General features: G+C 47.8%; 1 protein-coding gene across 1 annotated transcript in view; it reads left to right on the forward strand.

The window, feature by feature from the left end:
- Positions 1 to 15,726, forward strand: part of LOC109902269 (lysine-specific demethylase 4B) — a 98,829-nt gene that overhangs the window by 56,400 nt on the left and 26,703 nt on the right. The window contains 8 exon segments of the mRNA XM_031786392.1: positions 448 to 585; positions 6,734 to 6,930; positions 10,249 to 10,360; positions 10,363 to 10,486; positions 10,812 to 11,050; positions 11,750 to 11,876; positions 14,446 to 14,606; positions 15,155 to 15,365. Coding sequence (XP_031642252.1) covers positions 448 to 585; positions 6,734 to 6,930; positions 10,249 to 10,360; positions 10,363 to 10,486; positions 10,812 to 11,050; positions 11,750 to 11,876; positions 14,446 to 14,606; positions 15,155 to 15,365 — 1,309 coding nt within the window.

Here is a 15,726-nt window from a genome sequence, read left to right on the forward strand (position 1 = left end):
GAAAAAGCAAATCCGCCTTCCCATCAGCACTTAATGATTGTGGATATTAAGAGCTAGCCCTGCGCTCCCTGTTTTTGCCAAGTCTATCTGTCCAAATGGAGTTTCCTTGAGTGTAACTTACTTTGTCATTTTGGCACATCTCCGTCCATCAAAACTTGGCTTAATAACACTGTTTTCTTATGCGATATATGGATATGAAGTTTTATGAGTTTGCATGCTCAGTCAGTTAATGTACATTTAATGTTTGTGTGTTTTTGTGTGTTTCGACTGAACATTTTTATGCGACTATTTTACAGTTTTCAGGGTCAGTCATCCAAACCGAAACAGAATGTTCCGATATGGATTCATGTGGAAGTAACACTCGATTATACCACTGCGTCCTGTTGGTTTAGTATCATAACGTCGACAGAGGGACGTTTTATACTTTTAACTCTTCCCTCTCTCCAGATCACTCAGGAAGAAGGTGAGTTCATGGTCACCTTTCCTTACGGCTACCACGCCGGTTTCAACCACGGCTTCAACTGCGCCGAGTCCACCAACTTTGCCACCCTGCGCTGGATCGACTACGGCAAGATGGCAACGCAGGTGGGTCAATGCACATTCGACCAGACGGTCACCTCAGTGTCCCCTACAAAACACACAGCACTGTAACGGACCGCCATTTGAAGTTGCATATGGACGGGTGTAGTTTGGGGCATTTGCAGCTAGATTTAGCGTGACGCCATCGTCCCTTAGCCCTGAAGTTAGCGGTCACCGTGACTAAAACTAGCTTTAAGTAGTATTTGCGTTTGCGGACCGCTAGTGTAGATTGAAATCCATGTGTTGTACTCTGCTACGCATGCTACCTGTCTTCTCATACGCATACTTGGAATACCGGTTCCACAGCCCAGTGCTCACACAAGCTGTTTTACGCCCTGAGCATGAGGTAATCGGCGCGTGTTTCTGTGTGTAGCGTGTTTATCGTGTAGCAAAGGGGACCCGCGTCACAGGATCAGCTGTGTCAAGTCGGCGGTTTCTTCTTCCATCTCCTTTGTGATCTCCTTTTTCTATTCATGTCTTCCTCTCCTCTTGCAGAAGGAAAACTAGGTCTTTTTTATTTCATTTTTTGCTGTTCATATTTTAATTTTTTATTCTTGCACTTTGTGGATTTGATCTAGGCTTTACCTGTAAGGGACGCGTACGCGTGTAAACACACACACACGCATGCGGGTAAACACACACACACACACACACGCATGCGCGTAAACACACACACGCATATGATGCGACACACAGTCCCTCTTTGTCTCTGCTTGGCTGCCTGTCAGAGTTACGAGGTCGCCAGTTCAGTGTGCTGCAGTAGTGGGCTCAGCTCTCTCTGTGTGGCCAACTGTTTTTAAGAACCAGAGGGCTACTAGAAGCCCCTCTCCTCCCCACACGGTCTCTCTGACGTACTTAACCCAACCGTGCCCCCCCCCACCCAGACCCTTCTCAGCGCTGGTCACATTCCACTGACCAGGGAGCCCTCCCTCACAGTTCTGTCTGAATTTGATAGAGACGAATTGGTCAGCTTTGCGCTTTGCCCTCCATTTTGTGACAGGCTGCTCCGGAAAGTGCCAGAGCAATGTGAAAGAAAGAACAGCTTGGTCACCAAGAAAGCCATATGTTGTTGTTTTTTCTTTCTCTCTCTCTCGGATTCGTCTGTCCACTCCTTTTCCCATCTTTCGTTCGTTCCCCTCCATCCTCTCTGCCAAGCCCTACTCTCTTCCTCTTGACGCGGCAGGGAAGATGGTCCTTCGAGCAGGATCTGTCACTTTGGGCTGTGTGGCTTGTTGCAAGTTTCCTGTCTACTAAAGCTGAGAGGCTTTAATAGCTGACCCATCTGTCCGCCGAACTGCATTAATAGAAACCAAGACTCTTCTGCCTGGTTGTAGCTACATTTAGCTAAACCTAACCCTTTTCCTAACCTTAACCTAATTCTCCTAACTTGCACATGAATTCTCCTAACCTGTTACAAAAAAGTCACTTCTGCTCGTCAAAACTGGTAGACCTGCCCTGGGGGGGCAGTGTGAGTATCCACTAATGCGATACAGCCGTCTGTCCTGCCTACCAGCACCTACTAGTTACAGCCGCGGTCCTCTTGTTTTTAGTAGTCCCCTTGCAGTCACTCTGGTAGGCTGTGTTTGTTCACAGAGCAATGATACCGTGCTACCCTTATCTCATTGTAGCCTCCCAAGGCAGTGTCAATGTAAACCCAAAATGCCTCTATTTTTCACGCCTTGTGCGCATAGAGAACGCTGAATAAACAGGCGAGACACTACACAACAGTGGCGCCAGGTCCCTGTGGGCCCCAAGAGCGGAGTGTTGTGAATGGACGTTCATCACGCTGTATGAATAGAAGATTCATTTCCCTTCCTTTCATCTTTCAAAGAGAATTGCAGATGACTCACTCTCCGAATAGTGATATTTGTTTGCGTACGCTTGTTTGTTTGGGGTTAGAGCTGATGGGCTTTGATAAGGAGTGCTGAAGACTGAAGCATTATCATTGTGGTTTGGGTGGGTGGGTGGGTGGGTTTGTGTGTGTGTGTGTGTGTGCGCATTCTTGCGTACGCTCTAGGCCGGGAGCGTTTCACTACACCCGCAATAACATCTGCTAAATATGTGTATGAGACCAATGAAGTTTGATTTGATTTTGAGCAGGCTATAGACAAAGTGTGTGTAATGTCATTTCACTTCTTATTGTGTGATAATGCCGGGCTGAACTGACAACAGACTGCCATGTTAATATCTGGTGGCTCCGACTAGAAAATCGGAGCACAGCGGCAGGAGTCAACGCTGTCTGTCTGTGCGTCACTGAATCTGACGTCGCCCACTAAGTTGTGCCCAAATAAGCTTGCGTTCTTTCGTTTTGTCCCCCCCCCCTGACGGCAGTTGTGACTGCTTCCTTATGCAATATGCATGAAAGTGTTAGCGTTTGTTTTTGAGCTTTCCCCAGAAAACCACTGTCGTTCCTCTACCTGCTCGGTTTAGCTCAGTAAAGCTTCCTAAATTCATTTCAAACAAATGGAGTTTGTCTCGTGCTGCTGAATGTTTGTTTTTCCTCTGGAAGCATGCGCGCGTCCTACTGCCAGGTAAAGTCCAGCCGAGCTGTAGTAAACTTGAAGGATACTCTCCTATGGGTGCAGACGAGAGGACAAAGACAGTACAGTACACTACAGACTCATTAACGGTTGTAAACTTGATCTCCCCCCCCCCCCCCCTCTTTGTTTCTCTCTCTCCTCTTCCTCACTCTGTGCAGCGAGGGGAGAAAGCGGTGCGATGGGGAGCGAGCAAGTCATTATTTGAGTTTGCCTGGTTTGGCCTCCATGTGCGTTTTTAATGGAATTGCTCGTTAGCAGGGTCTCTGCAACTGAGGATGGAGGGCAAACACACACACACACACACTTATGAAATATACCACATGTGATTTAATCACACACCTCCACACAGCAAATAAAAACACTCACTTACAAACTTTACACGGTCACTATTTCAGGCCTTGTACATTTCCGCATTAGATGGACTTCCATGACTCTGGTCAAAGTTCACTAAGATGTGACTGTTGTTTGTCTCGCTGTAACACTTTCATGACTCTGGTCAAAGTTCACTAAGATGTGACTTGTTTGTCTCGCTGTAACACTTCCATGACTCTGGTCAAAGTTCACTAAGATGTGACTTGTTTGTCTCGCCGTAACACTTTCATGACTCTGGTCAAAGTTCACTAAGATGTGACTGTTGTTTGTCTCGCTGTAACACTTCCATGACTCTGGTCAAAGTTCACTAAGATGTGACTGTTGTTTGTCTCGCCGTAACACTTCCATGCGCGGTATAAGAGAGCATGTTCCCTGTTACAAAACGCAGCTTGTTTCGTGTCTAGTAAAATATTAATACGTGCCATTTAGCAAAGTGGTTCCCAAACTGTGGGGCGTGCATCGAAGGGGCATAAGGGGGGGGCACCAGAGTCTATAATTACCCCATTTTCTCCCCAATTTCGATCTTGTCTCTTCGCTGCATCTCCCCAACCTGCTCAGGAGGCGAAGGCGCTTCTTAGCACCTGCCTGCTTAACCCGGAAGCCAGCCGCACCAATGTGTCGGAGGAAACACCGTTCAACTGACGATGGAGGTCAGCCTGCAGGCGCCCAGCCCGCCACAAGGAGTCGTTAGAGTGCGATTAGCCAAGTAAACCCTCCCCTAACACGGGCGATGCAGGGCCAATTGTGCGCCGCCCTATGGAACTCCTGCAATTTTTGAAAATGGCTAGTGAATCATCAGTCCTGTCATGTCAGTCACTGCAGACCTTAGACCTATTTATAGCTTGTCAGCAATGTCCAGATGAACTAGCCCATGTCAGCCCCCCCCCCCAAAAAACATAGATATTGTTTTAATTTTTGTGTCACTCAAATATCACACGAATACACATTAGACTTGGCAAAATGTGTAGAATTGCAAGAAAATTTGCTTTATAACTGCAAAATGTTACTTGCACCCCAAGACATTGTGTAGAATTGTAGAAAATAAGCTTTAAAACCTGCACACTTCTCTCCACCAACAAGATGGGCGTGAACAGTTTGTGTCACGAATAGTGCTTGTACCCATAGAAACAGATGTGGCACACACAGGGGGAGCAGGCTGTTCCCAAATGCTGGAAGGGGAATCACAATATTGGGATTTTTAAACAGGAGCTCTGTCAGTCACTGCTGCCAATGGGACCGGAGACTGTAAACGTCCAGACCTATTTAGTGAAGGATGACAGATGGAACCAGAGAGGTTGGGTGGCGAAATTTTAAGCGCTCCCCTAACGTTGGATATTATTCTAATAGGGGGCGACATTGCCTCAGGACGTCTCCTACGATCATTAAACTTCATTAAGATATAAAGTGAAGTAGGCTATAGGGCTCATTGGTTAGAAGGCCTTCGGGTCACTCGTTGTTTTTGGAGACATTTTGTACATTTCCAAATGCATTTTCATCCGATAATGAAGTCATCTAAGCATAGCATGTACTCCCCCCTCTAACCCACCCCTCTCGGAAATGGTACATTTATACATTTCCCTTAATAGTTTTATACGACAAAAATGTGATCTTTTTGGTTCCTACTTCCTCTGGTGCGCTTCTTAATATGTCCCCCCCATTGCCAACACAGCCGTCAGTGCAAAGAGACACATTTATCTCCTTTTCATTTGTGTTGTTGGTTTATCGCACCTATTCCTCTGTTCCAGGTGACGTTTTTATGAAAGTCCCCAATCTGACCATGGTAACCAGCCGCCTTTTTCCTTCATCCGTCCCCCCCCCCCCCTCTTCCATCCCTCAAGTGCTGCCTAGATGAGATGTAGTGTGTGGATATTGGTTTGCAGTGTGGGGGGGGGGGCTAGCTCTTGTTGTTGTGGTTATTACTAACCCCCCACCACCACAACCACCTCCCTCCTCTCCATCCAGTACCGCTCACTCGTGCTCGCTCTCTTCCCCTTCCTTCCTTCCACTTGTTCTGCCTGTCTCTGTCTGAGGCGCGGCGGGCCTGAAGAATGTTTCCAGTAATTGAACATAAGGCCTCTCAGCGCAGCTCAGGAAATAAAGCAGAAATATAATACACCTACCGGGGCCCAAAAAGAAAATTAGTTTTATTTTCATCTCTTGCTCTCTTTCCATTTCCCCTCTCTCACCATCTCTCTCCTTCTCTCTCTCTCCATCCATCCATCCATCCATCCATCCATCCATCCATCCATCCATCCATCCATCCATCCATTCCCCCTCACCATTTATATTTCTCTCTCTCTCTTTCTCTCTCTCTCTTTCTCTTTCTCTCTCTCTTTCTCTCTTTCTCTCTTTCTCTCTCTCTCTTTCTCTCTCTCTCTCTCTCTCTCTCTCTCTCTCTCTCTAAAACGCCTATTTCCTTCCATTGCAAGTAAAATATGCCATTGTCACCCATTTAGTGTCATTTTGAGATATCTTTATATCGTGCGTTTGAACTCTTTCTTTTTATTTTATGGAGGGAACTCCAATGAATGCTATGAATTTAAATTTACTGGCTGTATAGTCCTGTTCAGTTAGACTTGATGCCACAAGTTCCTCTTGTTTGAAAAGTCTATTTTAGTCATGTTTCCTGTCCCTTGTTGAAAGCTCCCATTTTCAGTTTAACTGGATATAAATCCTTGAGGATTTGAGCCTATGATCCTAGTTTATTTCAACCTGTAAATCTGTAATGCTGAAATCTGTTCAACCCCATTGGCCAGTGACTGTTAGGATCCTGAATAGGAACCTATTGAGAGTTCTGTTTTTTTTCTTCAGCGCCTAGCAGTAGTCAATGTCGACTTTGCGGCGTTCTTTGGTGTACCGTATACTCTCTTTTCGACTTCGGGTAATTGAAATCTCTAGTGGACATAGAATTCAAGGTCAAAGTGTCACCCCCACAGAACCAATTTTGTCTGGATTTAGTATATTCTCAGTGACACACACTAAAGAAGGATTTTGACCGAAATGTCTGTGTGTAAGGTTCTTGCTGCTGCAACAAAGGAAATCATAAAAACATTTTTTTGCAAATGGAAGATATTGATATAGGCTCGATATTGGATTTTGTCTCCTTTGTGTGAACCTCCCCTCCTTTCTCATTACTGTATCTACTCGCCCCCCCTCTCTATTCCGCAGTGTTTCCACATTGTGTGGATAATAAAGTTTTTCTCATTCCAATCCCCCCCCCCCCCCCCCCCCCCCCCACACAGTGTACGTGTCGTAAGGACATGGTGAAGATCTCCATGGACGTGTTCGTCCGCTGCCTGCAGCCCGAGCGCTATGAGCAGTGGAAACAGGGCAAGGACGGCACCGTGCTGGACCACCAGCGACCCACCACCCTCAACAGCCCCGAGCTGGAGCACTGGAGGGCCAACCGGGTCACCTACCGGGAGAAGCTGCTCCAGAGGTGAGGGGAGACAGATGGACCGGCAGCACAATTACAGAATAATTACTATACAAGGGTCAATACGAAGGGCATCATTGGCCGTACAAGAGCATAATTACATACCACATACTGTACATTCATACTAAGAGATGGAATGACGAGGGTTAGGGAAAAACTCCTGACCCTAGTAACAGGGCACTCTGAGCTACAGTATGTGTGTATTTTTTGTGTTTTTGCGGTGACCCCATTACCGCTGCACTGGCAGTCATGAGTCACGACCGCAGTCAAATTCCAGGTGACCGTTGAGTCACAGTAATCTCCTCTTATGCACTCTGGACATGTGTTGGTTGTACCCAACTCGCTAAACGACCATCAGGTCACTAATGGCCTGGCACTCAGGGCTCTTTTTCCCCCCACTAACCACTCTGACATCAATGCAAATGCAATCTAAAAATCACATCAAACACTTATCATCAAAACAGTGTCATGCTTTTAAAACGCGCCTCACTGTGATGATCAATTTGAAGAAAGAAGTTCAGCGACAGGTTGAGACTGAGTGGGGAGAAACGTGGACGTTGTCGAAGAACCGAACACAACGACGCGGACAGCGCTTTCTAAGGCGATGATTCACATTGAAGCATAGCATAGGCCTGTATATTCTTTTTTTAACAACTTTTCACAAATCATCATTCAGCCCGTATATCTTTTTTAAAATGATTTGGTTTGTGTCATTCACAACAAAAGTTGCCAAATAACTCTAAGTCGAGCGTATAGGACCTGTTTCAAATGATCACTTGTACGCTCAACGTAGCCACTTCATATGCGCACTCTAGCTCTGGAATGGGGAAAAATATCCTTTCTATTTTATTCAATTATAATCTTCTTACTATAAAATCTGGTAGCCTAATATAAAATAATGGCATATCAGCATATCTTGTCTGCTAAATGAACAAGCCTACAGCCTACGGCATGGCGCATAGCCATATAACGTACAGTAGGCCAACTTCTATTCTGTTCTTCTGAAATTGTCACGAACCGGCTCAAAGCCCCTATCAAAAGGGAGACAACGTGGAGATAAGGCGTAACAAAAGATATATTTATTAACTAAAGCAACTAAGGAAAATATACAATGGTGTGTGTAATCAGTAATCATTAGTGTAAGTGAGTGTTTTACATGCATGAATGTGATAATGCAGGGTGTTGAAAGATGTTGTCGCAAACAACCCAAAAACCACCAAGAAACACAACAAAATCCATAAAGGTGTCTGCATGGAGAGAGTCTCCTCAATGAATGGGGAAGTGGTGTATTTATCCTGGGAGACACCGGGCTCAGGTGTTTACCATGTAGCTGACGACCCTCCCAACTCCGCCCACCAGCATCCTAATAAGGAAATAACAGACAGAGAATACGGCAGACAGAGAATACGGCAGACAGAGAATACGGCAGACAGAGAATACGGCAGACAGAGAATACGGCAGACAGAGAATACGGCAGACAGAGAATACGGCAGACAGAGAATACGGCAGACAGAGAATACGGCAGACAGAGTGGGAGGGTCGTCACAAAATACATTTTCATCATATAAGGTTTCTTTAAACCTGCTGAAATAAATAATGGATTTATCGTGACGGTGTAAATTAAATGGATTCATTCAACTTTTTTTTGTTGAAATGCACATGTTCCAAACGCGTGCCCTGGCTGCTTGTATTTGGGGAGGCCTGGAGATGCTAAATGTGTTTTATGTTAATTAACGGTAAATTACCGTGAGACCGGCACTCTTTTGTATGGCAATAACAGGCTGACAAAATGTCATGGCTCCCACAGCCCTAGTTGCGGTCTCACTCAGGTGCCAGGACAACGGTCAGGTCGCATAGTGCCAATCACACTGTGGCATTACATCGCCGGGGGAAACCGTCACTGTCGATCACTTTCTCACACACTACAATTGTGAGGCCAGGCTTTGTCAGTCAGACGTGGAAATGTGTGCAGCAAGAAAGCAACCTTTAGACTCTGGTGTCTCACTCAGTAGTCCTGCATCTCTCTCTCTTTCTCTCTCTCTTTCTCTCTCTCTCTTTCTCTCTCTCTTTCTCTCTCTCTTTCTCTCTTTCTCTTCCTCTCATTCTCTCTCTTTCTCTCTCTCTCTCTTTCTCTCTCTCTTTCTCTGTCTATTTCTCTCTCTATTTCTCTTTCTCTCTCATTCTCTCTCTTTCTCTCTTTCTCTCTTTCTCTCTCTTTCTCTGTCTATTTCTCTCTCTATTTCTCTTTCTCTCTCTTTCTCTCTCTCTTTCTCTTTCTCTCTCTTTCTCTCTCTCTTTCTCTCTTTTCTCTTTCTCTTTTCTCTCTTTTTCTCTCTCTTTCTCTCTCTTTCTCTCTTTCTCTCTTTCTCTCTCTCTTTCTCTCTTTCTCTCTCTATTTCTCTTTCTCTCTCATTCTCTCTTTCTCTTTCTCTCTCTATTTCTCTTTCTCTCTCATTCTCTCTCTTTCTCTCTCTCTCTTTCTCTTTCTCTTTCTCTGTCTATTTCTCTGTCTATTTCTCTTTCTCTCTCTCTTTCTCTCTCTCTCTCTTTCTCTCTCTCTTTCTCTGTCTATTTCTCTCTCTATTTCTCTTTCTCTCTCATTCTCTCTCTTTCTCTCTCTCTCTTTCTCTTTCTCTTTCTCTGTCTATTTCTCTCTCTATTTCTCTTTCTCTCTCTCTTTCTCTCTCTCTCTCTTTCTCTCTCTCTTTCTCTGTCTATTTCTCTCTCTATTTCTCTTTCTCTCTCATTCTCTCTCTTTCTCTCTTTCTCTCTTTCTCTCTCTTTCTCTGTCTATTTCTCTCTCTATTTCTCTTTCTCTCTCTTTCTCTCTCTCTTTCTCTTTCTCTCTCTTCTCTCTCTCTTTCTCTCTTTTCTCTTTCTCTTTCTCTCTTTTTCTCTCTTTCTCTCTCTCTTTCTCTCTTTCTCTCTCTATTCTCTTTCTCTCTCATTCTCTCTTTCTCTTTCTCTCTCTATTTCTCTTTCTCTCTCATTTCTCTCTCTTTCTCTCTCTCTCTTTCTCTTTCTCTTCATTCTCTCTCTTTCTCTCTCTCTCTTTCTCTTTCTCTTTCTCTGTCTATTTCTCTCTCTATTTCTCTTTCTCTCTCTCTTTCTCTCTCTCTTTTCTCTCTTGCTCTTTCTCTCTCTCTCTCTCTTTCTCTCTCTCTTGCTCTTTCTCTCTCTCTCTCTCTTTCTCTCTCTCTTGCTCTCTTGCTCTTTCTCTCTCGCTCTTTCTCTCTCGCTCTCTTGCTCTTTCTCTCTCGCTCTCTTTCTTTCTAATGAACAAGCCTCAGTCACTCATGTCCCAATCTCCTCCGTCCCCAGAGCTTTGCAGAAGAAGGAGCAGCTGCGCCGGCTGAAGCTGGAGGAGGTCAAGGTGGCTGCGGAAGAGGGCATCGAGCTGGACGCCGTGGCCTACCAGCGGCAGGTGGAGGAGGCGCGAGGCCCAGCGGCGGCCAGGACAGGGAGGAGAGGATGGCCCGCGAGGCCCTGGAGACCCTGGAGGCCATGGATAGAGAGGACCGGGAGAGGCAGGAAGCCCTTGCCGCCCAGGCCGCAAGAGGTGAGGGTGTAGGGCGAAGTAGTTTGATTGGGGGAGGGGGAAGCTGATCCTTGATACGGGGAAGTTCACCCCCCGGAGCCAGGAGGTGAGGGTGAGGAGGGTGGTGGAGGTATCACAAGGCACAAGTTGGCTACAAATCACACGGTGCCCAATCAATAAGTATCCGAATAAATGCCTGTCAGAACCAATACGTGGTACAGAGATTAGCTAACCTTTTTCACCTTTTGATTCCCCCGGCAGAAATCACCTTTTGATTCCCCCGGCAGTAATCACCTTTTGATTCCCCCGGCAGTAATCCCTCTCTTTTATTTATCTTGCCGGGTAGGCCTACCAGACCCCCAGGTAGACCCGCGGCACTTGACGGCGAATGGCGAGAAGAAGAAGAAGAAAAAGAAGAAGAAGAAGAAACAACCCGCCCTGCCGTCCGACCCCATGAACTCTTTCCAAGCAGCTTTTGAGAAGTTTGCCACGTTTAAAATCCCGCAGACCCCAAAGCAGCCCAAAGGCAGCAATGACACAGACCTACCAGCAGAGGGCAAGCTTGATGTGAACGGTATGCAGCAGGTAAGCACTGGTGGAATGCCATAGGGTGAAGTTGCCCCTATACCCCACTAATGGTTAAGGTTGGGATTGGTAGATGGAAGGCTGATTCTAGATCTGTACCTATGGGAAACTTCACCCCTGGATCACGGAACAACCATAACACTGGCATTTGAATCGCACAGATTGTCAAGCTGTGTTTTTGAGGCTTCCTTTGATTGTTTTTCGTGTATATTTTAATCATGTAGTAGACTTTTATGCAGAGCAACTTCTAATTCGGCCAGTCGTCTCTCACGTTAATTGACCAATCGGTCTGAGCATCTGCACACCTGGTGTCCAATCATTAGCGTGAAACGTTTTTTGAACATTGCAGATAGAAATCTGTTGTATTAGAATGGTCCCACCTTTCCATTAGGCTTGATAGAGTATTGTGTTTGATTTAATCCAATGCATATCTATCTGCACAGCGTAGCCACTGGGCTAAACCAGTAGCTTATGAAAAGGCATGACTTAAAACTAGCTGACACTCGAATCCCATTAGGTTCAGATTTGTCAGGTTAACGCAATAGATTCATTATGGTTCGAGGTAAATTGGATGAGAAAAATCTAACAGGCTCAGTGTGGATATCAGGGTGTTGATTCAAGTGAAGTTTATTCCAATCCAGGACCTTACCCAATAACCTTTTGGTGACCTTTGTTGTATGACCCCCCCCCCCCCCTCAGTCATCGTCTTACTCCAAGCAGCTGAAGATGAGGATGGAGGTGAAAAAGAGTCGCCGGCACCCCCTCAGCAAACCCCCCATGCGATCCCCACTCTCCATCGTCAAGCAGGAGACATCTAGTGACGAAGGTGGGTTCTGCCTGACCACGCCGTAGCACAGTCTTTATACTCAGTACAATATCAGTATAATACTGTGGCTTTGTCATGATAGCCTGTTCCCAGGTCTGTATGTGCTGTATACAGCCAACTGCTAGGGTTGTTATTATTTGACAAGACGGCACGATAGGATCTGGGACCAGGTCTATTGTCATGATGCTAAAAACATGTAAATGGTAGAAGAAAAACGAAAAGTTGGTCTTCGGGATAATGTATTCTGTATTGTTTCGGCCCTGCTACACTACAGCCAGCAGGCGTCCGGCATTGCCATCAGCAATTGAGGGAATGCTTCCTTTGAAATCAATTGTCCGTGTATTGTCCGTGTTGCGTCACGTCCAAGCTCAGGAATCGCAGAGGTTCAATTATTGATGGCTGACACGAGCGTTTCAGCCTATCTCGTGAATTGAAATAATGAGGAATAAAGTAGATTTTTGGTCCGTTTCTGGAGGAGACAGAACGTCACATTGACACAACGCTGATGACGACACAGCGTGACATAGTGTAGTGTAGCGTAGCTGAAGTCTAAGACTCCTGTCTTTCCCCTTCTTCCCCCACGACCTCTCTCCCTATTCTTTTCTTTCATGACTGACACAATTGATCCTGGGATCATGACTCCGAATTAACTGCTTTCAAAGTGACTTTGAGCTGCCTGGCGATAAGATGGGGAGAGAGAGGCAGAGGGAGGGGCAGAGGCACAGAGAGGGGCAGAGGAGAGAGAGGGGCAGAGGGAGAGAGAGGGGCAGAGGGAGAGAGAGGGGCAGAGGGAGAGAGAGGGGCAGGGGAGAGAGAGGCAGCGGGAGAGAGAGGCAGAGGGAGAGAGAGGCAGAGGGAGAGAGAGGGGCAGAGGAGAGAGAGGGGCAGAGGGAGAGAGAGGGGCAGAGGGAGAGCGAGGGCAGAGGGAGAGAGGGGCAGAGGGAGAGAGAGGGGGCAGAGGGAGAGAGAGGGCAGAGGGAGAGAGAGAGGCAGAGGGGAGAGAGAGCAGAGGGAGAGAGAGAGGCGAGGGAGAGAGAGAGGCAGAGGGGAGAGAGAGGCAGAGGAGAGGAGGAGAGGCAGAGGGAGAGGAGAGAGAGGCAGCAGAGGGGCAGAGAGAGGCAGAGGGAGAGGAGAGAGAGGCAGAGGGGGGAGGGAGAGAGAGGCAAGAGGGAGAGGGAGAGAGGGCAGGGAAGAGGGAGAGAGAGGCAGAAGGCGAGAAGGGAGGAGAAGAGCAGCAGCGGAGCAGGGAGAGAGAGGCCAGAGGGAGAGGAGGGGAGAGAGAGGCAGAGGGAGAGAGAGAGAGAGGAGGCAGAGGGAGAGAGAGCAGAGGCAGAGGGAGAGGAGAGAGAGGCAGAGGAGGAGTGGAGAGGAGAGAGAGGCAGAGGGAAGAGGGAGAGAGGCAGAGGGAGAGGGAGAGAGAGGCAGAGGGAGAGGGAGAGAGAGGCAGAGGGAGAGGGAGAGAGAGGCAGAGGGAGAGGAGAGAGAGAGGCAGAGGGAGAGGGAGAGAGGAGAGCATGAGAGAGGCAGAGAGGAGGGAGAGGGAGAGAGAGGCAGAGGGAGAGGGAGAGAGAGGCAGAGGGAGAGGGAGAGAGAGGCAGAGGGAGAGGGAGAGAGAGGCAGAGGGAGAGAGAGAGAGAGGCAGAGGGAGAGAGAGAGAGGCAGAGGGAGAGAGAGAGGGGCAGAGGGAGGAGAGAGAGAGGGCAGAGGGAGAGAGAGAGGGGCAGAGGGAGAGAGAGAGGGCAGAGGGAGAGAAGAGAGGGGCAGAGGGAGAGAGAGAGGGCAGAGGGAGAGAGAGAGGGGCAGCGGGAGAGAGAGAGGGGCAGAGGAGAGAGAGAGGGCAGAGGAGAGAGAGAGAGGCAGAGGGAGAGAGAGAGGAGAGAGAGAGAGGCAGAGCGAGAGGCAGAGGGAGAGAGAGAGGCAGAGGGGGAGAGAGAGAGGCAGAGGGAGGAGAGAGGCAGGCAGAGGGAGAGAGAGAGAGGCAGAGGGGAAGAGAGATGAGAGGCAGGGAGGAGAGAGAGAGAGGCAGAGGAGGAGGGAGAGAGCAGAGAGGAGAGAGAGAGGAGGAGGGAGGAGAGAGAGAGAGGCAGAGGGAGAGGGAGAGAGAGAGGCAGAGGGAGCGGGAGGGAGGCAGAGGGAGAGGGAGGAGAGGAGAGAGGAGGAGGCAGAGGAGAGGGAGAGAGGAGAGAGAGAGAGAGGGAGAGGGAGAGAGAGAGGGAGAGAGAGAGAGAGAGGGGAGAGAGGCAGAGGGAGAGAGAGAGGCAAGAGAGAGAGAGAGAGAGGCCAGAGAGGAGAGAGAGGGAGAGAGAGAGGCAGAGAGAGAGGCAGAGAGAGGGAGAGAGAGGCAGAGGCAGAGGCAGAGGGAGAAAGAGGGGCAGAGGGAGAGGCGCATGCGAAGGGTTTGTATTCTCCTCTCTGGTCAGGTCTAAACACAGTATTGCGGATTGTTTTGGGCCTTGTGTTACATGCATTGCAGGCCGGACAGAGCATATATCCTTGCATGCGTGCTTGTTCTGTGTTCATCCAGACCCACTGATCTGACTTGTCTTTTTTCTCCTTTCTCCCTAAGCAGAACTTTTCTCCCCCTGGCCACTGGATGGCGACGTGAAGAAGGCAGGCCACTTGTGGCAGAACCGCACGCCCAACTTCCTGGCCGAGAAGGGTTTCAACGCGGCCGTGGCCACCCTGGAACCCTACTGTGCCGTATGCACTCTGTTCTGTCCGTACACACAGGTAGGGCACACAACATAGACTAAAATAGAACAATGTATATGCTGTCATGGATCGCAACGGCACAAACACTGTCAACATCGCAATCAGGCAACAGTTGTCTTTGACAACTTTGCTCTGTCGTTTTGATTGAAAGTTTAGTAAAGAAACATTTGTTGACGCACGCCCAAAAAAGATATGTAGGGTTGCATACTAACGGAGGTCAACTGTGTACAAGGAAAGGAGGTTGCACACTCTAAATATGCTCCCAGGAATTTAATGGGTACACCTAATCAATGTTTTGGCACGGAGTGCCTTCTTCAGGGTTGCAAACAGAGCGATGTGGAAACCTTGAAGAAATAATAATAATTTGCACAATGAACCTTTGGGCACCATGATGTTCAAATAAATATATTATGTTTATTATAATATTTTTGCATTTAAGGTTCCATTTTGGATTTATTCCTCTTTTTCAACAGTGTACGGGGTCTCCATCTCTTTCAAGGTCTGAACTCCTCCCGGTAAACCCAACAATATTCTATAACGTCCTTCCCTGTTTCATTCAACTCCAGAAGGACTCCTCCTACCCGACCGACAGTCCCGGTGCCCCCAACCACCACAGCGTATCCCGCTGCGGCAGCCGTACCCATCCGCTGGTCCCCGAGATGTGCTTCAGCGCCGGGGCAGGCAACACCGAGCCGCCGCCCTCCAACTCTCACACGGGTGACGACGGCACCAGCCCGCTGCTCTCCTGCTCCTCCTGCAGCCTGCAGGTCCACTCCAGTGAGTAAGACAGACGGATTGACCGTGGCGGGCAGACTGTCTGGCACCTGTCCTCCTGTCTGAGGCGCAGACAAACTCACACAGTGTTTCTATCGATCCAGTCAAAATGTTGCTATCAGTCAAAAACAATCACCATTTTTTTTTTCTCTAACGTCCAATACCAACCAGATAAAACACCAAGTTTACGTAAGTCGATTACCAGCCAGACAAAACTCTTAATACATTTCAAACTTCAGTACCAATCGGCCAAACTCTCACCAAGCCCACGCCAACAAAGCTGGTGTATGTTCTGGTAAGTCCATGCCAGTCAGTCCGTACCAACCAGTCATTTAATACCATTACCAACCGGTCAACTCCCTCA

Source organism: Oncorhynchus kisutch, linkage group LG13, assembly GCF_002021735.2.
Source record: "Oncorhynchus kisutch isolate 150728-3 linkage group LG13, Okis_V2, whole genome shotgun sequence".
NCBI lineage: Eukaryota > Metazoa > Chordata > Actinopteri > Salmoniformes > Salmonidae > Oncorhynchus > Oncorhynchus kisutch.